Source organism: Lipotes vexillifer, unplaced genomic scaffold (genome assembly GCF_000442215.2).
Source record: "Lipotes vexillifer unplaced genomic scaffold, Lipotes_vexillifer_v1.1 scaffold272, whole genome shotgun sequence".
In the NCBI taxonomy this organism is placed as follows: Eukaryota; Metazoa; Chordata; class Mammalia; order Artiodactyla; family Lipotidae; genus Lipotes; species Lipotes vexillifer.
In genome coordinates this window covers 2,063,366-2,089,007 of record NW_006772469.1, presented here as the reverse complement: position 1 = coordinate 2,089,007, position 25,642 = coordinate 2,063,366, and the positions used below count along the sequence as shown (strand labels likewise).

The window sequence follows — 25,642 nt, the reverse complement described above, 5'->3', positions numbered from 1 at the left end:
GGGGTCATAACTCTTTCCCATTTAGTGCACCTTGATGACATTAGAGTTGCCCTGTGTCAGCACTGTGTGTAGGTTTACATACTGAATTATTAAAATGTGGTGGTGATTTGCTGCATGGTATAATAGAAGGCTGTGGCTTTGGAACAAGAGAAACTGGTTTTGACTCCTTCTTCCACTAACTGCGTCCTTAGGCAAGTTGTTCGGCTGTTCTGAGGCTCAGATTCATATCTGTAAAATGGGTTTACTACTGACTTAACAAGGCTGTTTTATGGATCAGGTAAAGTGCCTAACACTAGAGTAGGAACTCCCACCTCTAAATAGATTTATATTTTCTAAAAAGATTTGCCTATGGAAGCAAAGATGGAAGACGCAAATGCTTCTGCAGGTATCATGCAAGTTTCCTCAACCCTTCCAGGTTTCCCCCATTCAGATCCATCCAACAATATGTTCCTAGTACAACACGTGAATCTCTGCTCAGATGCTCAAAAGTCTCTTATTACCTAGGTCGGTGATTCTTGACCATGAATGCACATTAGAATTGCCTGAAAGGCAGTTAAAAGTCATTTCCTGGACCCATTGCAACTGAACCAAATCAAAGCCTTTGGCGTTAGGGCCCAGCACTTTTACTTTGTAAAAGCTACCCATGAGACTGTGACGTGAAGCCAGGGCTGAGAACCACTAAGCCAGGGAATGCTGTCTAAATGTTTGGCCTGGCATTAACCTCCACGGCCTAATGCAAAGCCACCTTCCCGTCTCCTTTTCTGCTGCCCTTGTCCTCTATTCAAATTCTGCTCTTACTCAGCAAGTTAAGACACTTAATCCTATCCTAATGTTCCTGCGGTTTACCTTCCTCTCTGCCTTTCCAAATTTTGTCTTTAGAGTTTAGCTCAAGTCTTTCCTTGACCATCATATTTTTCTATCTTTCCTCTTCTCCAAGCTCACTATCCACAACACTCATTGGACATTTAGTTACAAACTGCCAACTTCTTTGTCATATTTAGTTTTCACGTTAAATAATGAAATGTTTTAGAATTGCACATTACATTATCTCCCAAAATAAAATCTAAACTCATTGAAGGAAAACGTTATACTTTGAGGGGTTAGAACAGTTTACTTTGTTTAGAAAACTCCCACACTGTCTACTATGGAGCCTTATACGTAGGCGGAGCTTAGTAAATACCTGTGGTTTTGATTGTGTGGAAATCACCACTTTTGTAAAACTGAATCTTGGCAGACATTTCACTCTGCCTTTCAGTCTGGGCTTCCCCACTCTCCACCCCTTTCATCATCTCTCTTCTCAAGATTTGGAATCAGTAACATCTGGGTTTATACTTACTCTGCCTCATACTAACCATGTGACATGATGGTTCACACTCTAAGCCTGGGCTTCTTTAATCCCTAATATGAGAATGACAATAACTGCTTTACAGGGTGCCTATTACATGATTATAATGTTAGCTAAGAAAATATCACTATTACTACTTTTTTATCAAGTGATAATACGTTCTTAGACTCATTTCTTAATAACTTTCTTCATTATTAAGAAACGATCATGAACATAGCATCTTTTAGATGACACAGGAGGAGACAAAAGTTATTGCTTATTATTCTTTTTCATTACCTGTCTCTTAATACACTCCATAGCTCCCCACCTAAGCAGGCCTCCAGAAGCATGTATACATACTTATTGTCCTTGAAAGTGCGATATAATCTGTGAAGATAAAGAAAAGCACAGTTATTATTAGAAACCCAGTTTTAAAACGTCTTCCAAGTTGCTTAAGAGCATAATCAATAACACTTTGGGGGCTTCCCTGGTGGCGCAGTGGTTGAGAGTCCGCCTGCCGATGCAGGGGACACGGGTTCGTGCCCCGGTCCGGGAAGATCGCACATGCCGCGGAGCGGCTGGGCCCGTGAGCCATGGCCGCTGAGCCTGCGCGTCCGGAGCCTGTGCTCCGCAACGGGAGAGGCCGCGACAGTGAGAGGCCCACGTACCGCAAAAAAAAAAAAGCATAGATGCTACTCATTATAGAGGCACTTTACATCACCCAGAAATCTCTAAAGCTACACTCCAGGAGCTAGGAAAAAATATGCCTTAACTGGCCTACACCACTAACCCATGAATTCACAAGAGAGCCATTTCTCTTGCAAACTCTGGTGATAGCTAAAGAAACCAGTAACTGTAAAGGCGGTGGATCTTCTGGCACCTAGGCACTGCTAGGACCAGCTCCTCAACAATCTAAATACGTCCAGATGCCACTTCTTGTCGAAATTCAACAGCAGCACGTCTCCTTAGGGGTTCTGAATGAATTCCTGCTTCCCAAATTCTGCATTGGGTCTGAGTTAAATAAGCAGTTCAAATTATTGCCACAATAATTTTATATTCACACACACACATACAAACACACACACACACCCCACACGCTTTCCTGAGATTTATCCAAGAATAAAAAAATCCGGACTCTTGACTTCAGATCTCAAACTTCTAACATTTTATGTATCATCGCTGTGACTGGGCTGGAGAATTCAGAGTGGGGCCTTCTCTTCCTCCTCTGTCCTCTTGCATGGAAACACTCAAAAGGAGAGCCTAAGATGCTAAGTTCTGGGAGCGAGATGCTCACTTACTTCACGATGAAGGGGGAGCACAGCTCTTCCAGGATCCTCTTTTCTGCGTAGACATGCTCCTGCTGTTTCGTGTCAACTATGTGCTTTTTCCTTATACACTTCATTGCAAAAGCAACATTCTCATTTTTTACCTTAACCTAGGGGAGAAGAGAACAAGCCCTCAAAATGAACTTACTAGGAAAGATTTGCAATATCTAGGTAAAACATGTTAACTAATGAGAGTTCGAATTCTTTCACATTTAAATAGCATGTAAGCTTTTAGCCACTTATCCCTCCGGAACTGAATTTTATCCAGGTGTACACACTTCCTTTTCACGTAATTTCCAAAAGAGTTCACGTATCTGGAACATGGCTCTAGAATGCTTGTATTGAACAAGAAAAATACTCTAGTTAGAAGATTGAATGTTTAGAAATCTCTTCAGTTTTGAGTATGTGACATGAAAAACTTTGGCCAGAATTGCCACAAACTGTTTTTTCTTAATAGTCACTTCTTTGAGTTTCAAAACAAAACATATTGAATCAAGATTCATATCTGCATGATCCAATATAATAGCCACTAGTCGCATAAGGTTAATTTTAAATTGATTAAAATTAAAAATCCAGTTCCTCAGTTGCATGATCCAAAAGCTCTCCAGCCACATATAGCCAGTGGCTACCCTACTGGACACACAGATACTGAACATTTCCATCAGCGCAGAAAGCTCTGTTGGAGACCATGCTCTATATGGACAAACAGGATTTTCCCTTAAAAGGAAATTTTTTAAATTTAATAAGCATTCAGATAGACTTTTAAAACCCCATTAGCAGACTATATTTGACAAGTAATGAAACTGTGCAGAAATGGTTGCACCCCACATTTTGCTCACAGTTGCCATTAGTGCTGCCTATGACTTTTAAATCAATGGCGGAATTATTGTTTCAATTATTATTATCTAACTATATAAAAAGGAAACCTCAGCATTGTTAATTCAATCCTTTTGCCAAGATTCTGATGAAAAATACAGCAGATGGATCTCTCTCTTATCTCTCCATATGGCAGAAGAAACACTACAAATACTCTTTGGCCTATTAAGAAATCATTTCTTCCCCCCTTACCCAAGAATTGACTGGGTGTAAAGTGTACTGTCCAGAGTCTCCTGGCAGCATTTCAGATCTGCTCACACCCAGGCCACCCATCAGATGGAAGTGTCAGCATAGTTCCCAAGGTTAACGTACAGTGAATTGTTACAAATCTGCTAGGCAAAGAAGGGCATGGTAATTGCCAAGGGTTCAGAGCCAACTCTACCCAGTAAGGTCACAGATCTCCATTCTACCGTTTCCTCAGAGCACTTGATCTGACAGCACCGCTCTGCTACTCTTTGGAAGCTGATTGTAAAGCTCAGAGAGGTGGTGATATGGAAGATGCAGCCGAAATCAGGCCATAAGTTCCCAGCTGTCCTGACCAGCACTACAGAAGGCTGCTCTTCAAACATCTCCTTGCATTCAGCTTTTTTTATTTTTTTGATAGAAAATTTGGCAACCCCAAAATAGAATAATGAAAGCCAAATACAGACATGGCAGGGGAGTTGTTTAAGAAATGGAGCTATGATATTAAAGATTTCATTTCTATGACACTTTCACTGGACACATTCTTCTTTGCTTTAGCATATAGTTAATGCATCGTGAAGGTACGTATACATACATTTTGCTGTTAGGAAACACATTTTAGGTTTTGTAGCCTTTGGGTATGGTTACTGGTACATTCTCCAATAACTGCCCTCAAGAAAAAGAAAATCACAAAAGGATGTGATATAAGAGGCTTGAAATAGCAGCTATATTATTATAAGTTACTAGCACAGACCTGCTATTACACAACATTAAGAGTGAAAAGTGTACTTTCTCAATTTCTGTTCGAAACAATGTTTAGATAGCGATAACAATGCGTATATTCCTCCGACATACACTGGAATACAAAACAAAACCAAAAAAGTCAAAAGGCTTCTCTCAGATGCTTGAAACGTAAACCCCTTACAAGCTCAACTCTTCCGAACCCACCAACGCCCAGTGTTGCGATAATCTCAAGGTTCTGGAATGGGGATGATGAGGAAAATCTGGCCACTTTCTCCTTCAGTTGAATCATCTCCAAAGAGAGTGCTTTGGACAACTTCCAGCTAGACATGGATCTCCTGTAGAAGATAAGAGAAACTTTACATACGTTCCCTTGGGCAAGCAGGGGTCACGGCACACATAAATTCCACCCTTACAACAGTCTTATTTCTGCCAGTAATTACTGCTCATAGTTACCATAGAGCTTATCTCAACTTTTATAGGGTCAGATTCCTCAGTTACATCTGAGGAGAAAAACGATAGACTATCCAAATAAAAAACAGATATACTCACACACAATAAAAAATAGACAAAAGTCACACTGAATCAATGAGAGGTAAAAACAGGTGAAATGTGTGGTATTTGAAATACATCTCAATAAAGCTGTTTAAAAAACAAAGAATCAGGGAGAGGAAATAAAACCAGAAAAGAGAGCCATTTCCTTTGCTGCACATACAGGAGGATTCCACACTGAGAATCTTTGCCATATTTTGCTATTTTTGTCAGATCTTGAAGATTTCTCTGGCTGAACCAGAATAACTGCCTTGTGAAACATGAAAAATACAGTTCATATTTTATGTCTAAGTATTGTTACTTGGAAATACTCAATTCTCTTTTAATTAGAGTTTACTGTTCTGGGTTACATTATTTATAAATTGTTCTCACTACAAAAGGCCTTTGGCATAAAAACTTCAAGTATACTCCCTGCAAGAAAAAAAAAACAAAAACAAACTTATGCAGTCCTGACTGAATGCTCTAATTTAACTGAAAGGTCAGTCTTCTAGAACTTCTGACTCTTCAATTTTAATGGTACTATCTGGTGAATATATGCTTAAGTATTCGTTCTACAAAATGCTTTAGCAAAGGATTTTCAAATAATTTTAATTTTACAAAGTATTGTTTCTATTAAACAAAAAACCATTTTCATCAGTATTACTACATTTAGAACCCAACACACAACACCATGGGCAATAACTCCCTTATATTTTGAAATAACCCAGACTCTAGCCCTAGCTCTTTACCTGGAATCAGAATGAATGGGCTATGCTATGCCTTGGTATTCCTGTTTGATTTCCATGGGCAAGAGAACCTTCCTTTCTGAATTAATGTCCTTTTGAACTAAGTCACCAGTCAACGTAAAGAATCCCTTTCCCAAGGTTTCCTATCAGGAAATTTCTTCCTAACATTACTACCCATCACTGAAAATAAGAAACTATTTATTGACTAAAATAATAGCCATACTATTATTATCCTGGTAGAGGATACCAGGCAAATGGTATCCTCTTTGTGGAAGAACAATTTTGAAGAACTCCCCCAAATTTTCTAACGGCAACACACTAAAAGTTACGCCACAGCAAATCACACCCTTCAGTCCCCTTCTTTATCAACTGCCAGAAGTCACATCCGGCTTAGGAAAATATTCCTCCACTTACTTCGCATGTCTTTTTTCATCATCACGGTTCAGGTTTGCCACATAGCCTTCAAGGTATTTTTGGAGTTCTTCAAAAGTCCCGACTGTTTGGTTGAATGTTCTAAATGAATAAAATAAGATAAAATAAAAAGCTCAGCGCTGAGAGTTACCGTTGAAACTTGCCATTTTTCTTAAGCTCATAAAAGACTATTTGTATGGTTATTCACAGCTTTGCAAATTGTTTTTCAATAATTTATGTTACATTAAAATTGCTGTCACAGGTAGAATAGTTATTGGAAGCTATATAATTGATCCTTTGAGTTTCTGAAAGCAAAGAGGCTATCAATGAGAAGAGACACCATTTCTGTAATTTTCCCCCTTGTGGTTCAGGTTTATCAGTATTGTTCTTTTTTTTTTTTTTTTTTTTTTTGTAATTTTCCCCCTTGTGGTTCAGGTTTATCTGTTTTTTTTTTTTTTTTTTTTTTTTTTTTTTTTAAAGAAGACAGTGAAAAGGAAATAGGCTACATGATCTGTTTACTGAATCAACAGGTTACATGGGTTCCAGATTTTTCTAACTTTGCTTAACCAAATTAATTAAGCTATTTATTTTTAAAGTCAAGGATACAATTTATCTCTTCTTTGTCCCTAGATAATACTACTCATTTCACATTCCTTCATAATTAAATCCAAATTATTTACCTTAACTTAGTAGTTCCCTGTCTGAGGCTCAGCCAGCATCTTCCCCTTACCTCCCTCACCCTCACGGATCACAGGTTTGTTACATGTCCCATCTAATCTGCCTGTCCCCGGTCCCTTGTCTCCGGGAATTCTTACATAGGGCACTGCCCATGAGAACAAAATAATCCCCTTCCTCACCGAACAAACCTATTTTCTGGATTATCCTTCCAGTGCTTCCTACACCCCACACTTGACAATCTACCTGGATTCGTGATTTTCAGGGTAGTTCTCTTCCCTACTACAAAACAGTATTCTTCTAGAAACCATGCTTTAATCACCTCAGTAAATCTTAAGCTCCTGGACATAAAGAAAGGAATGAAAATTTACCTCAAAACACCTAAAACTGAAACTAATAAACCAGAGTTCACCTCATTAGTGTACTATTGCCACTTACTGCCTGCCTAGCCCTGAAGACCTCTACCCACATTTAACTGACCACCAACCTACACTTACATTATTAAGTATACCTCATGCACTGTGCTGGGTATTTTCCATTTCCCCCTTCAGATCTACTCTGCACTCTTTTCTGCCCTGCTCTGTGGACCGTCCTTTGCTGACTGTACAGTAGTGAGAAACAAAAGAGTATTGCCATGCAATTTCAAATTCCCAGTGGTTGAAATTTTCAAGTAAAAGGAAATACTTCTTGTACTTTGCTTTTTTTTTTTTGGTCTCTTTTATTTTTCTGTTTTTATTTATTTATTTTTTAACATCTTTATTGGAGTATAATTGCTTTACAATGTTGTGTTAGTTTCTGCTGTATAAGAAAGTGAATCAGCTATAGGTATACATATATCCCCATATCCCCTGCCTCTTGCGTCTCCCTCCCACCCTCCCTATCCCATTGATTTTATTTATTCTACATGTCACCATTATCTTGCTTGCTATGAAACTAATTGAAGTATTGTTGTAAACAAATTTGCTTTTTTAAATATGACACTGGTGTCACAGGTCTATAGAAATTCTCCACAAACTAAAGTTTAAACGGCTACAACATTCTAGCTGTAACATTCAAATATGCATTTTTAAAATGATGAATTAGGAAAGAAGAAATAAAGAGCCATAGGCTTTCAGCCACTATATTTCATTGCAAGGATGGCGTCCCTTATTCAGCCAACATCTGGATCGCTTCCTCTTATGCCAAGGACTATGTCAAATGCTGGCACAGCAACAGCAGCGAACAAAGTAAATGTTTCTGTCCTCATGAAGAAACAGAAGAGTGGGAAGACAGATGTTCAATAAAGCAATCAAATAAAGTGTGAACAATGATGTAAGAGTACTATGGGAGAATTATCATGGGATCTTAATCTAGCTTTATAAGTGATAGCTACGATGATCATATAATTTATCATTCAAACTGAATGTTTTCCAGAGTGAAGGGGAGTGCCAATCATAAACATGTTGGAATAACCAGAACTGTCCCAGGAAATCCAGGATGTAGGTCAACCCAGTCATACCTGATATTCAGTTTCTCTTATGCACAGAATAAATTCATGTAACTTTTAATGTCTCATTGTGTCTAACAGGACAGTACTCTCTATGCTATAAGAATCTCTACTATGCACATGTAAATTAAGCATTTTAAAATTATGAACTTCCAAATAATTTATAAACTCTATAAAAACCATTGCATCCTTTACATGGATTATGAATCCATGAGATATTGTATAAATATTTGGTTATGTGATTATAATAAAGAAAAGGGGGAGGAGTTCTTCCTTTCTATCCTGTTTTTAGTCCTTGCATTTTGGAGCAATTTATAAGATTTTACCACACTACTAATGCTATTTAGTGCATGCATATATTTTTAAGGAACTCATATACAAAACAGTGCATTGTCAGGGCAATACCATATCAATATATTTTCCATTTGAGAGCTGCCACCAAAGATTACCTTCATCTGAACATGCTTTGCACTTCCTAGTCCTATGCCTTTGTTTTTAAGGTTTACTTCACCTGGAGAGACTTCCACATTTCCTCTTTGCCCAGAAAACTCCTGTGAATTTTAAGCCCCATTTTTCCACACTTAAAAAATAAAGTAAAACTTTTCCCACTTCACAGTATTGTGATTGCTTCCCTTCTGAACACACGCTATGGGAACCAAATGGCATGGTGGAAAGACTGCTGAAAGGCACTGGAACACCTGGGCAGGAGCCCCTGTTCCATCACAGATGACACTGTTGGGGCAATTCTTTAACTGACCTGGACTTACTTTTTTTTATCTGTAAGGGAAAGATTAAAGTAACTCAAAGTGATACTAAGAATTACTGTCCTATGTGTGGTGATGGATGCTAACTAGACTTATTGTAGTGACCATTTTGCAATGTACACATATATTGGATCATTATGTTGTACACCTGACACTAATATAATGTTATGTGTCAATTATACCTCAATTAAAAAATAATAAAGAAAGAAAGAATTGGTAACATTTTAGGCATGTTATGTTATTGTGGTCATGTATTATAAATAATACTTAGCTTTTAGAGATGCTACTAAAATTCATAGATGAAATAATTTTATGTTTGGAATTTGCTTGAAAATAGTGTGTAGAAGGCAGGGAGGGGATGGCAAAGTGGTATAGAAAAGTCTTTAATTGATAATTCTTGGGCTTGCATGATGGGGTCCATAATATCGTCCTATTTTTTAATATGTTTGAAATTTTCCATAATAAAAAGATTTTGTAAAATATTCCAAAGTTCTTTCCAGCTTTAAATCTCTGATTCTATGTTCAATAAATGTTGTATTCAATTAGCAATCATCTACATACTCTTGTGATGCCTATTGTCATTTTACTACTTTTTGTTAATATTTCATATGAGTATGCCCCATTTCTTTTGACTATACATGGCTTTTGTCAGACAATTGGCCTAGTTTTGGTATATTTGAATTTCCTTTTTTATATCTAGATAGTCAATAAATATTCAGCTGATTAATGAGAGATCCAAGGAGTCAGATTCAAATTTGATTTGAAGTGAGTTAAGGACACAAAATGAAATATTCTGAGAAATAACCTCAGACATTTAGAGATTAATATTGACACACATCTTCTGCAAATTACTATAAGCATTAAACTAAAACTTCTCTGGGAATACATCTAGCTAATGAACATTTTATATTTTGAGAGAGAGAGGTTTTTGACGGCTTAGAGCATTTTAGCAATAAATTATGAAATTGTTCACTACATTGTATGGGGAAAAATCCATGAGAGTACTAATAAGCTTATTTCTCTGTAAGATGCAGAATTTAAACCAGTCTATTGCTGATATTTATGTACAAACTCTGCACACAAAATATTTAGCCTGCCATCATCTGCCACTGCCGCAGACAGATTCAGATCAGAAGGCCCGGTTCCTTCCCATGAATTTTAATCGAATGTACTCGCAGCTGAGGATTGGCCAGCGTTTCCAAGTGGTGATGAAAGGGAAGACAGATGGGCCCTTGTAGTAATAGAAGGCCAAGTCTTCAAAGGTGGCAGTAGCCTGCATTCTCCGACATCAGTATACTCACTCACGATCTATAACCAGGCATGCAACATCATTTTCTTCAGCAATAATGTTAGCTGATCTGACATCTTCACTGCAGATAAAAACAGGAAAGTCAATTTTCTAGTGAGAAATTAAACATCCATTTTTATTAGGGAAATCTGCCACTGGTATGAAACACCATCACTTAAACCTTCCAAAGATTATGCTTTTTTTAAAAAAATCATAATTTATACTCTACCCCTTCCCAAAAAAAGGATTTGAAATGTGTCCTAATAAAGGGCATGCACACAAGGAATACAGAGGAGAAGCAGCTAAATGCTCTGAGAATGTAAAGGCATCAGTGTGTGCAACTGTGCATGGAATTTCATTCTGAGCTCTGTGTCAGCCCAAATAAGATAGCCCTACTCTGATCAAACAGAAATTGCTAATTAATAAGCAGCCAAAATTGAAATGAACCGATCAAAGAAGTTTATAAGAAAAACATTGAAGCAATTCACTTCTAACAAACCAGTCAGGAATAAAACCTAAAGAAAGTGTTTTTAGTGTCATATCACCCAGGGAATTAAAGAAATACTAAAATCTTTCATTTCATAGTCTAAGATGTACATTTTCCATTAAAATCTCTGAAATCAGAGCATGCCTTACAACTGACGATGAGTCATAGTGTAATTAATAGCACTGTCTTTCCTTCTCAGGGGTACATAATATAATAGTGCATCTCACAATAATCCTTTTAGATACAATGAATTATAGCATATGATCTAATGATGGTAAATTTAATTACCTAATGAATACCAATGGGTCAAGCACCAGGTAAAGTATTTCTTTAGAGACCTTTGTTCATGTTAGTTGTCTTCCTCTATTAGTTACAAACTAAAAACCCTGAAAAGAAGATACATCCATATGGTACTCAGTGCTCTGAGATTTATTTAAGGTAACTTGGAGCAGCAATCATATTAAGACTGCTCTAAGCAACTTCATCAAAAACAGCATCACAAAAAGTATAGTTCTTTCATCTTCCTTTAGCGATGAGACAGGGAAAACCCTGGCAGCCCATCTCTCATTCCAGAGAGGTCCCCCATCCACATAGCTGGCATCCAGAGACCTTCTGACATAACCCACAGTCCCTCCCAAGTTTACAGGATCCTTGCTAGAAGACACTGGTGAAACCTTTCAGCTTGGTATGCTTTTGAGTTGGGAGCTGGGTAGTTTACACTCAACTTCCATGTGTGTAGATATCTATATGATATGATCTTGGATACGGGTAAACTATCTGCTTTGTTAGTTCGAAAAAAAAGAGGTATGGCATCCCTTTCACTTGTCAGTGTCATGATTTTGACTAGGAATATTCTCTGCAAACAGTGCACAAGTATTAGATGTTTACAAATACACATCTGTTTCTTTCATAATAACTGTGTAAGTGCCACGGATTTATTTTTGCACATAAAATGCTGAAAGAACTCCTGGGACTATTTAATGGAAATACGTGGAAAATACGCAGAATATAAGGAACATTGAGCCACAGTCAGTGGCCCTAAAAAGTGATAGCATAAAAATGCACAAAAATGTAAAAATATTTGTATCCAACTCTCCTCCTCATTGATTTTAGCTTTACATTTTAAATGCTTTGGAGAGTTTCGTCTTTATTAAATACAAATCCCCATGTTTCTCATGGGAAAACACTGTAATTGGCTGGTTGCAACATAGAGCACAAATTATTTCAGATCCAGCATAACCAGACAGCATATTTCCTTTCCAGAGCTATCTTGAGTCTATAGTGCATTTATAAATAATTTCTCTGCACTTTCAAACTTTAATAGTTTTGCTTGAAGGTATGAGAAAAATAATGTGTTAATGTTAAGAACAAGTACATTGACCTCTTGAATAATGGTATTACATGATTGCATTACACGAACAAATTCATATTCTGTCACAAATAAGCAAACAAAAGAGGACAATTTCCCTGTTATTGAAACAAGTTCATTACCAGCTAGAAAATGGGAAATAAAAATTCAACTTGCCTTTAAATTCGATTTTTAAATTGTTTACAAAATAGCCATAACTTACTAGGATTAAGTAGTTTAATTTTCTTTAAAAAATAAGAGCTTTATGATTTTTAAAGAATCAAATTTGTCTTCAGGTAATATATGAACACTTTTTCTTTGCTCTGTACTTAATGTAATCCTGACATGTAAATCAGCAGAACTAGGGCTTCACAGACAAAAATTAAAAAGGAAGAAAAACGAGCAGACACACTACTCATTTTTATAAGCATAAATATGAAATAAAAAGCATTTAGTAATAACATAAATTTTAAATTCTTTCTTAATTAACTTCAAGTATTCATTTAAAGACATATGTAACTCCAAAAAAGAGTGTGTTGCTCAAAATTCTAACTTGAATTTTTATAAGGTTATTTATATTTAAGAAAAGTTTTTTTTAGACTTGAAGTTGTTCTCTGAGTTCCAGGAAGCACATAGTGTCTCCTGAGCAATTTGATTAATCTTTACAAATGTTTCTTCCATAACTTAGATCAACAGTAAATAAACTCATATCTCAAAAGGCCTAAGGTTCAGGTAGAAATGTCAAATATACTATTTTGAGTTGTTTCTAAAGCTTGCAAAATGAGCCAATAAAAATTCTTAAGAAAATATTACCTTTGACATAATGATTTAAAAACACAAAAAATACATAAAGTCATTATTTGATCATTTCTTAAAGGGTAAAACAGGACAATATTTCAAACCTTGAAAATATAAAAACTCATTCTTGTGGGAAAATTTAAAATTTCATGCCTTTAATTTCTTTATCTTTTAAACTAAAAATTCTAAGAGAAGACCAATTTTATTTTCACTAGTAGACTTAAGACTTTCTAAATTACTTCCCGTGCTAAATTAGTATATTTATTTCCTGCTTAACAATGAATTGTTTAGAATTCAGTTTAAAAATTTATTTCCTGGATAATGGCTGCCATTAATTTGGTAGCTCAGTTTGACAACTCTCAATGGGTAGGTGCACATGCAAAACAACCAAAGAATTATTTAAGTATGGAATATAAATTCATGGATTCACCTGATAAGAGCTTTTTCTCCAAAATAGTCTCCTTTCTGCAGAGTTTTTATCAATTGTGGTTGATCATGGCCCTCAGTACTCTGGGTGACTTTTACCTAAATGGTGTCAAATAATTTAAGAAGAGAGAGAGAGAGAGAAGAAAATAAGGAAAATCTGAACACATATCCATTCAACCAGACCCTCCCGTTCTGTATAAACTTGACTCAATAAGGAAAAATCAAAGCCTTTGCTTTAATTTTGCAGTAGTTATGACAATCTAACTATAGTCACCTCATTTGGATGGACTAGAAAATCCTGTGATTGAACACAATCCACCTTTTATAAGAGGAAGCTTCTCCATCTAAACCTCACCACTCAAAGTTATAATTTTTTTTACGTGAATCCAGTTATTCCTTCCTAAGGATGCTCAAAGGAAATAATAATGGTCCTGTGGGAACTTTATTTTTTCAAAAAGCCAAATGGAGTTGACGAATCAATCACGAATAAGACTGAGTATCAAGAGTTCTAAATCTCATGTCCATGACTGACTTGTTGATTCCTGTGTACCCTCTAAAACTGAATGCAAAATGTGGATATAGAGGAGGGTCCACAACTTTCATGACAGTCCCAATGCGATCCACAGCCCAGGAAGGTTCAAGAACCCCCATAGCAGAGCCAAACAAAAACTTCAATATTCCTTTTTGTGGCTAGAATTATTCCAGTTCAACATGGTAAGAAGGACTGCATCATTCTGACTAGAAATTCTGGTTAGCACTTATGGAAATCACAATAAATTTAAAAATTTTTAAATGATAAATGCAATTTGCTTATTAACCAGGATTCTTTCAAAGTATGAGGTCCAGGTTGAGGAGAAATGATAAAAAGTGGTTCTGAGTGTTGAAGAGTTTCTGAAACTATTATGTTAAAATTTTTTTTCCCGTCACTGGGGGCCCAGTTCAAAGTTCAACCACAAAACCAGTTTACAAAGGTCAGTGTCTGATTCTCTGATGATAAACTCTTCCATGGAAGAAAGAGCATTTGTGAAAATCTGACAGTTTATAGACACAGGTGCTCAAGATTTTATCCTTTCCATCAATATTCCACAAATGCTTTTTGTCTCTGAGGAACATTGTAAAGAGTCAAGCTGGGAATAACCGGCAACATGTTATCCACTCAACATCTAGTTAAAAAAAAGATTTGTTGTCTATATTAGCGTAAAATTTTCATCAGCATCTAAATCAACTTGAGCAACTGTGTACGAATTGAAGTTCTGAGCCATATTGTTCTACAGCTTGATGCCGGATGATTCTGTCCTCAATTGTCTAGTTCATTCTCTTCCACCTGTTGTTTGTCCTATCAGTGGGTTGGGGAAATGTTCCAGCCCTTGATCTTAGACCCCTGGGCTGAGAATCACACACTCATTGGATTATTAGAAATAATCCAGTCACTTTATACACAATGAAACGACATCCAAAGAAAGCCAAGTGACCTGACTAAGGTCACTAAGAAATTACTAAATCAGCTGGAACCCAAGACAAGTCTCCTGTGGGCTCAAAGCCAGTGCTCAGACTGCCCCCCGCCGCTTCCCCAGGACTCTTCTGAGCAGAAGGTCCTTTAACTGCTCACTGCAGACAGAGGACTTAGGCTGCAATGCAGAACACTGCTGCGTTTATGGCCAACAGATTTGATAACGATTCTTTGATTTACTTTAAGTAAGCTTTAACTAATAGTTACCTTTCCTTTTGCTAAAATGAAAAAGGTACTTCCTTCCTCGCCCTCTCTAATAATGTAATCTCCTTTGTCATAGTATTCCTATGGGGACGAGAGAAAAAGAAAAAGTTAGATGCAGCGGAGACGTTCAGATGACACAAATGAAATAGAACTCCTGGTGTCTTAGAAATGAGCATTCCACACCTGTTTCTGTTATTTTTTTGCTTATCGTAATTGTAATCTTCTTAAATACTGTAGTCCTAAACCATGAAAACGTAAGGAGACTTTTGCTTGTTTGTCTGCATTTATGTTTATCTTTCATGGAAAAAAAAAAAAATCATCTGGAATACTGAATTTCAAGCATGGACACTGAAGACACAAAGAAACGAGAGCAAGGCGATTATCACCGATCCGCAGGTGGGCTTCACCCAAATAATGTAAATACAAACGGTTTAGTGATCTGCAACAGTCTGAAACTGGTGCTAGAGTTTAGAAAGAGGACAAATATTATCTAATAAATTGAAAATATTATCCTCAATGGATATGAGGAATATCAGCCTCAATTCCTAATTTCTTTCAGAGCAAAGGTTGGGAAAATTCTACATACACAGTAAGGAGCTCTTTCATATGGATTCTTTCCAAAGATTTATCATCATGAAAGGTTGACATTAGAATTTTTACATGTAAATTCTGTTTTTCAACGAAGTTTAACCTCATGAAATCCTAAACTGTCACTTATTTCTTTGTTTCCCTCATATAGGTGAGTGTAATCAGAGAATTCTTGCCAGGGAAAAGTAATTCATCCACCTGCCAGACCAAAAAAGCAATTCAGTCTCTTAGAAAATAAAAGATGGATTAAACTTTCCATCCCTACTTTGCTTTAATTCGATATTGCCACAAAGTCATAGAACTAAAATGGGTCTCTTAATTATTTATACAAACAAAAATGGGCTTGTTTAATTTTCGTAAAAGGCATAAAGAACAACACAATAGCTCTCTCTTATTTTTATTTTAGACTTGAAAGTAAAATCCAAACAAAACTACTTTTGTGTCTGCTATAGTTCAGTATCTTTTTTGGTCATTTACTCTTAAAACATATTTACATTTATGGAATAAACATTACTCCTAATACTAATAAACTTACCTTTTATTTACATAGCACTATGTACATTTTACAAGGCATTCAACATCTCATGGAAGGAAGCAGAATATCTCAGGGGAAAAAGCACTTTGAAGCCATAGAAATCTAGATTCAAATCTCAGTTCTGCTTTGAATTTTACTTTCATCAATCCAGAAAATTCAAATAAGAACATTTATACTCAAAGACTGAGAGAAGATAAGCATATTAGCTTTCTATTGCTGCTGTAACAAATAACCACACACACTTAGTGGCTTGAAACTACCCCCACTTATTATCTGAGTTTCTGTGGGTCAGAGAGTCCAGGCACGGTGTGGTTTACCTGAATTTCTCTGTTCAGGGTCTCTCGAGGCTGAAGTCAAGGTATAAGTAGGGCTGTGTTCCTTTCTGGAGGCTCCGGGGGAAAAAATTGCTTTCAAGTGTAATCAGGTTGTTGGCAGAATTCAGTTCCTTGCGGTTGTAGGATAAGGTCCCATTTCCCTGATGGCTGTGAGCTGGGGGCTGCCCCCTTAGCTCCCAGAGACTTCTCTCCTGTCCTTGCACAGAGCCCCCGATATTTCAGAACCAGTAAGGGCACATGAAATTCTTCATATACTTGGAATCTCTCTGACTTCCACTTGTGCTGCATCTCTCTGATTCCAGCCAGAGAAAATTCTCTGCTTTTAAGGGCCCGTGTAATAATACTTGACCCACCTAGATAGTCCAAGATAATCTCCCTTATTTTAAGGTCCCAAACCTTAATTACATCTGCAAAGTTCCTTTTGCCATGTAACATAATGCATTTATGCATTCCAGGGTTTAGGATGTGGATACTTTGGAGGGGGTCCATTTTTGCCTAGCACCATAAGTCAATTAAAGACAATTAATTTTTGATGCATTAAAAGCACCTGAAATGTAGTAAATACTCAATTAATGATTGCCATGTTAAGGGGGAGGCTGAGAACGGTTTGCTTAAATGTTACTTAAATCTTCTGGACCTCAGTTTCCTATTCTGTAAAATTAAGATGGTATGACCTACCACACCTAAGGATGTGTGAGGACTAAGTGAGATAGTCACCTGGTGACTGTTAATTCCTGAGAAAGAGTATGTGAGCTGGTCATCAATGTCTTCCACAGGTAAACTGCATTCCCCAGCCTCCCTGCTGTTAGCTGTGGCCATGTGGTTAACTTCCAGCTAAAAGGGTCTGAGTAGAAGCAACATATGCCACTTCCATGCCAGGCCCATGAACCATTCCAGACACATGCCTTCATACTTGTGCCCCATTTGTAACGGCATGTCCCAGAGAAATCCTGTGAGAGGGACCATGTGGAAGATGGCAGAGTAGCCATCAGCTTGGGTTCCTGAAGGATTCTGCATAGCCACCTAGGACCATCCTCCCTGGACTGTTATGTGAGCAAGAAACATGCTTCTGTTCTATCTGGAAAATAATATTTTGAGTTTTTACATCACAAGCTGCTTACTCCAACTCTCTATTTTTTCTCATTATAGCTCTATCACAAACCTTCACTCAATTCAAGTGTGATTTTACCATTGAGATGACTGTGACCCGCAAAGGTTAAGTGAGTGACCGTGACACTGCAGTGCAGGGGTCTTCATGACATAGTTAATGTTCAATTCTCTTTACTAGAACTGCTAATGTCACGGTGGACCTTCCTGTTTCAGGCGGTCTCAGGCTCTCCTGTTCCTATCTCAATCTCAGTCCCCATTGCCCAGACAGAGCAGAAGGAATCTGGAGAATTTTTGAACTGCTTATAGGCTGTTCTTCAGTTATTATACAGCCTCTGGTCTGTGCAGATGTGCAGCTTTAATTTCTGTCAGTTGGATAAGCCAAAAGGCAGAAGCTGGAAATGGAACACTGAGAAAGAGCTTTGTTGTTTCTTAAGGGGCAAGCTTCCTAGTGGTATTTTTCCCAGGGATGAGTCTTTGTCACCCAAAACCATGGGAGAAAGATAAATAATACCTCCCAGTGCGTTGACAGTAACTTCATAGATCAGAAAAGGCTGTGGATGTAGATCAGACCAAAAATATATCGTGGTAAGTACTGGCTACGATGCCACACTAGCCAGTGTTTGTCAACTGGGGAGTGCAGCCAGTCTAGCCAGGGTGGTCACCAAGACCAAAAAGAGAACTTCAAACAGTGTGGTTTATTGTCTTGTGGTTACATTGCAAAGGGGTCCCTTAGAGGACCAAGAAGCCATAGACCCTACCCTGTGAAGCAATGGTTTTCAAGCAGTTTTTACCCTGACCTACAGTAAGAAACATATTTTACATATACACCCACATACACACATGTGAGCGTGCACACACACATCTGTATAAATCTGAAACATATCTGAACAATACTTATGCTTACTACCCTGATATTTTTTTAAAGTGTTCCTCTAAATTGATTTTATGACCTACTAATGAGTTGTGTCCCACAGTCTGAAAAAGATGATTTAAAAGAAGATATCTAGAAACACTGAGAGTAGGTACTTAGTATATGGCCAAAAGGAAACTTAGGAAATCAATTCCAGGGCAGACTGAGAGACAGAGGTTAAAAGTAAATCATACACTGGAAAAAAAAACAACAACAAGAAGAAAACCATACATCAGAAACTGCTAAAGGTGGAAAGAGTTTTTCATGTAAAGAAAATGCTCATTCTGTGATAGCTAGCAAAATGATAGAGCCTGAGTGCCTGTAAATAGAATATATGAAACCAGAATTAAAATCGAAGGTGATGGAGGACAAAGACAAAGAAGCAAGCCTATGATTTCCTTAGTTTCCTTAGTGTGCGGATAGAAATCTTCATCACAAAGAAGAATTGATGGGGCTTCCTTGGTGGCGCAGTGGTTGAGAGTCCGCCTGCAGATGCAGGGGACACGGGTTCATGCCCCAGTCCCGGAAGATCCCACATGCCGCGGAGCGGCTGGGCCTGTGAGCCATGGCCGCTGAGCCTGCGCGTCCGGAGCCTGTGCTCCGCAGCGGGAGAGGCCACAGCAGTGAGAGGCCTGCGTACCGCAAAAAAAACAAACAAAAAAACAAAGAATTGATGATACACAGTCAGATGTATGATCACACACACACACACACACACACACACACACACACACACACACACACACACACACAAACCCTGCATCATGTGACCATGTCCCTAAGTTGATTGTTTAAAAAACTGTATACATTTATTGGGGTTTGCTGCCAGCTATTTTTGCTTGTCCAAGTAAAGTAGTTAAAACACCTTAGAAATTTTAAAGCAAACACACCTGGATGAGGTGGACCCTATCAACCATTCCGGCATAATTTAGCATCTGATTGCTTATTTCCAAGGAACCGGAGCCTACAAAATGAAAATCAACAGAAATTCCTCCATTTGGGTGAGCCAACTGTATAGAATTTTGTAACTGAAACACTGAGACAGCCCGTAGAGATGTGACCCAGCACCCCCTTATTTTATAGATGAGATGACCCTGATGCCCACCACAATTAACTGACAGCTGCGAGGGACAGAGGCTTGACCATAAACCTTAATCTCCAGACTTTGGACTAGCTAACTTTCTAGGGCACCTAGCTGCTCCCCCTTTAATTAACAGGTCCATAAACTGGCAAAATCCACAATTATCTCAACTTTCTTATGGTTCTAGATGTAACCATTAAAATGAGAAAAACCCTCCGGCTTATGCAAGTGTTAGCAGGAACTATAAGAAAGGAAGACTAGACTTTCAAAAAATGATGAAAAATGGAAAACTTGTGACCAAAGAGGCAGACTATGGCAAACCCTAAATATATGTATTCAGTTCATAACTTTAAACTTTAAGAATCGTGTTGTTAAAATGTTAAAATGTGGATTTCTGGGTCCCTACCCCAGAGTTCCTGATTCAGTAAGTGTGAGGTAGTACCTGGGAATCTGCCTTTTAAGAAGCATCACTGGTGATCTGATTAAGGACAAGGACATTTCACATTCCCCACCCCAGCCCCACTCCCACTAGAGCTCCAGTTTCATGAAAGATGCCATGTCAGAGTGGCAGTGCAGAGGGTCACTGGGTCAAATACCAAATCTCTGTAACAAAGAGTTCCGTAACTTTTCGAGCCACCACACAGTCAAATCCCAGCCTTCCCGGATCTCTCACCGAGAGTGGGAATAGAAACTCTTCCCACTCTTGTCTTCCGTACTACCCAACTGCCAGGTACAGAAGTCATATTGTCATTTTCATTATCATTAATAGTCACACTGCATTTGGAATCTGAGTCGTGCTTTAGGGTGTTCATTAGTTAACTCTTAAAGCACACCAGTGAATGTGTTGCTACTTTTCCCATCCTTCTTTTCCCATTAGACCACGAGAAGAGGTTTAAAGGCAATGTCTGCCTCCAGAACTGAATACTCTGGGTGATTTATGCTAAAGCAAGAAATGCTGTTGGAACACTGCACATTCAGGCCATGTGGTCTAGGACTTCAACAAACCAAAGTCTTAACAAACACATCAGAACAACTGCTTGGTGATGGGAAATTCTGATACTCCCTCCCCACCCCCTGCACAAAAACTTAAAACCACCCAAAATCAACTCCTAAATAGCATGCCAGACTCAGCCTGTTTTTCTCAAAGATTATGGAGCCAGTTTGTGGGACAGCTGGCCCTGGAACTCAGCAGGTGTTCTGTCATAACTCCAACGCATTAGTGATTGGCTGTGGTCAGGACCCAATTGATGGGTCATTAGTCCAAGCTATGCTGGTAAATTATGTGCTTTTCTTAGCGCTAAATAGATCCCATTACTCCCTTGTTAATCACTTTCGAATTTGTGAATTTTCACATATTACAGAGACACATTTGTTGCCAGGTATGAGTAAAGAGCCCTTTATAAACCACGCTGCTTTCTGCAAATGCTAATATATAATAAAGCCTTCTAGGGTGTTTTAAAAGATGAGACTTTCAAATTCGAATTGTGTGTTAATTAATACTAGGTTGGAGCCCCCATCTATATATTCTGTAGCTATTGCCTGTGGCTACTATAAATATGTCTAATTTACCATTTACTTTTAATGATACTAAATTTTAATATTTTCTGTCAGCATGGAATTCCCCTCTGGTGAATCTACTCTATTAGTGTTATATTAAAAACAGATTTCCTCGGTTAACAAAAAAATATAGGGCCTCTCCAGTTTAAAAAAAAAACACTCAGAAATTAGGATGAATTATTAATTTGTAACATCTGTGATTGGGTTATGTTACGCTGAGAAAATCCCAAGAGATGCAGGGCAAGCAGTCCTCTTGAAAATGACTTTGTATCTGAACGCTCTGGGGACACAAGGCCAGGCACTGTGTCATCATGGCGTGTCCTTGATAAACTGCTGGATGGGTTCCATGAATTGTAAATGGAAACATTACTGGTGTCACTTACACTTAAGGATAAAATGGTTGGTGCTCCCTTCTCAACAGGTATTAGTTTACATTGTATATTGAGATTGACAGAGGCATGAATCTGTCAACAATCAGTCTTGCAGGGTATTTTTTGTCTCCCACTGAGAATAGCTTTATAAAATCTTAAAGTCTACATCTGACTCCTTTACTATTCCTTACCTCCTTTAAATTCCCAAAAAGCAATTTGGTTTCAATGAAATTGACCGACACACACCAAATAAAAGTTAGACAGAGGTTATTTACTTTGAATATTAATCTCTGAAGAGGTTTTCATATAATGAAAATTATTAGAATCCAAGGTACATATCATAAAAGCATTATTCACAAAAAGATTTGACTAGTCTTGGACAAGAACTCACCATCGGCGTGATGCCTAATATGAATTTTTGAACACGTTCCAATACGTCATTTTTCCCTAGATGTTAAAATAGGTAAAGTGCTTCTTAAGTACAGGGTTTTTTTTGTTTTTTGTTTTTCTTTAAAGTCTTCATAGCCTAGAGTTTTCAAGTATGGAATGTTTCATAGCTTGATTCAGAAGCCTGGTCACGAAAGTCCCAATATACCCTTTCTCTACTCCATTACCTAATTATGCATCACTGACTCCTTCATACTACGAAAACTCTGTAAGGGATTGTGATGTTAATTGCAGAAAATCAAATGCCTCTTGAGTGAGGCAGATTAGTTTTATAAAATATACTAAAAAGATTAAAATATGTAAATCAAATGTCACTTTACACATGCAAATCCAATTTTCTTTTATATATTTCAGAAGAGTCCCCGAACCCCACCCCAGCCCCTTAATTCAGTGTGAGTTTTCACAATAGAAAAAGGCTCCTGGTCTCTGTGGACTGGTGATCACCATCTTTTCCTTTTTAATCATTTACGGTGCTAATAATGACTAGATCGTATAGTCTTTGAATGAAATATAGTTTTTATTTTAAAATTTCTTACCACTTCCAAGCAGTCAATGATCTTGGTTAATTTATCTTCAGGTAAATTCTTCAGCAAGGATACGCTGCAAAATTAAAAAGAAACTTTTATTTAATTATCATCATGAATTAAACTATAAATATACACCTCTACATAGATTCATGCATGCATTTTAAAAATATAATGCACTTTAATTTTTCCAAAGTAAACCTCCAAATATATCACACATAAATAACTGAATTTCAGATACATTGAAATCATATAATCACATAAAACAGCAGATATTTATCACAGGTAAATAAATAAAAATAGTAAGACCCCATGAAAGGAAAAAAATCAAATTTTGTTTCTTTGGAGAAAAAAAAATTACATTTGTTGTTGGCTTACGAAGTGAATCACATCCAGAAATGTGTTCCACATCTCAATATCTCTTTTATTAGCATGGATGAGGACCTCTGCTTCCACAGGAGAATCAGATTTTCATCTAAATCCTTGTAATTAAGTAAAGACTGAATCCAGGAGGGAATGTAGGAATTAGCATGGAAATGATCTTGATTATTAGTCATATTGTACAGTCTTTTAAAATTAATGGTAGCCAGAGGCATGTAATAGGAACATTTTTACAGATAATAATAATATACAGAGAATGACAGAATACTGAAATTGTTTGAAAAAAATTTTAAAAATTCCACTCAGGGGCTTCCCTGATGGCACAGTCGTTGAGAGTCTGCCTGCCGATGCAGGGGACATGGGTTCGTGCCCCGGTTTGGGAGGATCCCACATGCTGTGGAGCGGCTGGGCCCGTGAGCCATGGCCACTGAGCCTGCGTGTCCAGAGCCTGTGCTCCGCAACGGGAGAGGCCACAGCAGTGAGAGGCCCACGTACCGCAAAAGAAAAAATTCCATTCAGTATGATTAACCCATCAGTTTGATTAAATTGTTTTTTTAGAGAAATTTCTACTTTACCCATTTTCACTCAGGACTGTTGATATAATTTCTATAAGATAGATACCTTTTTCTAACCATCTAAAATTTGACACTCCTAAGGAAAAAATGATGCTCCTCCATAAATACATGATTGGATCTGAGTTTTGAAAAGAGAGCTCTAGACTCATTCTTGAACACAAGGACCAGGAGGCATGTAGCCAGGAGCTGGGTCTAAGAATGTCTGCATCTGAATCATTTGTAATTGCAAAACACTGGAACATGCCCAATCGGAGTGCAGATATATGAACTGTGTGTGGTCGAGTCAGATAACAGAACTCTACACCAGAAGAAATGACTGCACTAACCAAGTAGATGAACCTTAAAAAATGTATTGAGTGAAAAAATTGACTTGCAAAAATAACACCAATTTTGTAAAGTTCAAAAATAGGCTAAACTGGAGCTTCCCTGGTGGCGCAGTGGTTGAGAGTCCGCCTGCCGATGCAGGGGACACGGGTTTGTGCCCTGGTCCGGGAAGATCCCACGTGCCGCAGAGCGGCTGGGCCCGTGAACCATGGCAGCTGAGCCTGCGCGTCCGGAGCATGTGCTCCGCAACGGGAGAGACCACAGCAGTGGGAGGCCCGCGTACTGCAAAAAAAAAAAAAAAAAAGGCTAAACCAAGCTACAGGCAGAATAATAAAGAAGAGCAAGTTTACGATTACCAAACTTCAGAATACAGACTACTCCAAGGAGAGGAGGTACCCCAAGGAAGGCTAGAAAATGACACAGGGGAGCAAATGAGAATGCCAACAACATTGCTAACTTTCTACTTAGGCTGGGCCCGTAGCTTGATGGGGCTCACTTTGTTATGTTATTAAAACTTACATATGTACTATGTATCATTTGATACATGTCAGATAGTTCATAATAAAAAGGTGTAAATGGAAAAGAGCTTACTGTATATTATGAAACAAAGAGAAATGTATTTCTCTAATGTGTCTCCTTATGGATGAAAAGGTAAAAGGGTTAACCAGAACTTTTTTCTATATAGTGGCATATAGAAGAAAAGGGAATACTTTTTGTTCCTTTGGTTTAATTGACTAACACATGCCCGTCATGAAAGTTCTACTTCGGGTCCAAACTGGGCACTGTAGTGTTAGTGAAAATTCTCTCCTGTAAGCCTATCACCTTTGGGGATTGGTGAGGAAATTGATATGAGAAAAAATCTTTTGTCTGTCTCCCCTCTGTGAAGGCAGAGATCAGGTTTATCTTGTTCACCACTGAATCCACAATGTTCAGCCCTGGCAATAAGTATTCATTGAATGAATGCATGAATGAGATACCAAAAAGAAGAAAAGGAGGGAAGGAACCTGTACTAGTAAATTCTCTGAGCTCCCTCCACTAAGGCAGAACACACTAGACTCCAAGGGAAAACCTAGTGGGTCAGGTTTTATCTCAGACATGATGCAACCCATGGGCATCGGTTTATTTCTGTATCCTTTTTTGGCCCTTGCATAAGTGCAGTTTATTAGCTTTAAATACTGACCTGCATTGCTCAGTTGCTGGATTTTGAGATTACCTATACTCAGGTAGACCCCACAACATGATGGCTAAGGCACCGATTGTCATATAGGTAAGGCACCTTCTTGTCATTACTGCAGCTCTCTTCCAGGAGTCATTATTGTTTCCAGGAAAGTAAATCAGCAAGCGTCCATATGAAAAACCTCAATGCCTGCAATGTTCTACTGATTAACAATGCCTTCATTCAATATTCACTGAGTCCTCACTATATGCTAGGCACAGAACGGCCCTAAAATCATTGACTTTGCAGGCTAGTTATGCAAGATAAAGGTCACTGTACTTAAAAAGAACTTAGAATTTATTTTTGGAAACCACAGGATATTTTATTGTTATTACCACTTATCAAAGGTTACATTTCATTACAGTATGTATTGCAGTTTCAGAGACTGTCAAATCTCCCACAAAAGACACAGAAATAGTTTAAATAAGGAACTTATACTTTCCAAAAAAAAATGTTTTTAATGTGTAGCTGACCTTTTCAGCTACATAGGTACTTGTTTCTCTGTAATTTGATGCGTCCAAGTTGTTGGGGGTTCAGAACAGTTGACAAAATGTGTATGTTCCAA

The 25,642-nt window shown here is 37.8% G+C and overlaps 1 protein-coding gene across 2 annotated transcripts in view; it reads right to left on the bottom strand.

Moving 5' to 3' along the window:
* PRKG2 (protein kinase cGMP-dependent 2) overlaps positions 1-25,642 on the bottom strand; it is a 101,121-nt gene that overhangs the window by 30,026 nt on the left and 45,453 nt on the right. The window contains exons 6-13 of one of the 2 annotated variants that reach the window (XM_007447558.1): positions 22,594-22,657; positions 15,127-15,204; positions 13,414-13,508; positions 10,364-10,432; positions 6,141-6,239; positions 4,721-4,787; positions 2,623-2,759; positions 1,622-1,711 (exon numbers count right to left, since the gene is read on the bottom strand). In XM_007447558.1, coding sequence (XP_007447620.1) covers positions 1,622-1,711; positions 2,623-2,759; positions 4,721-4,787; positions 6,141-6,239; positions 10,364-10,432; positions 13,414-13,508; positions 15,127-15,204; positions 22,594-22,657 — 699 coding nt within the window. Of the gene's footprint in view, positions 1-1,621; positions 1,712-2,622; positions 2,760-4,633; positions 4,788-6,140; positions 6,240-10,363; positions 10,433-13,413; positions 13,509-15,126; positions 15,205-22,593; positions 22,658-25,642 lie in introns of both variants that reach the window. The other variant, XM_007447557.1, reaches the window with a different exon arrangement.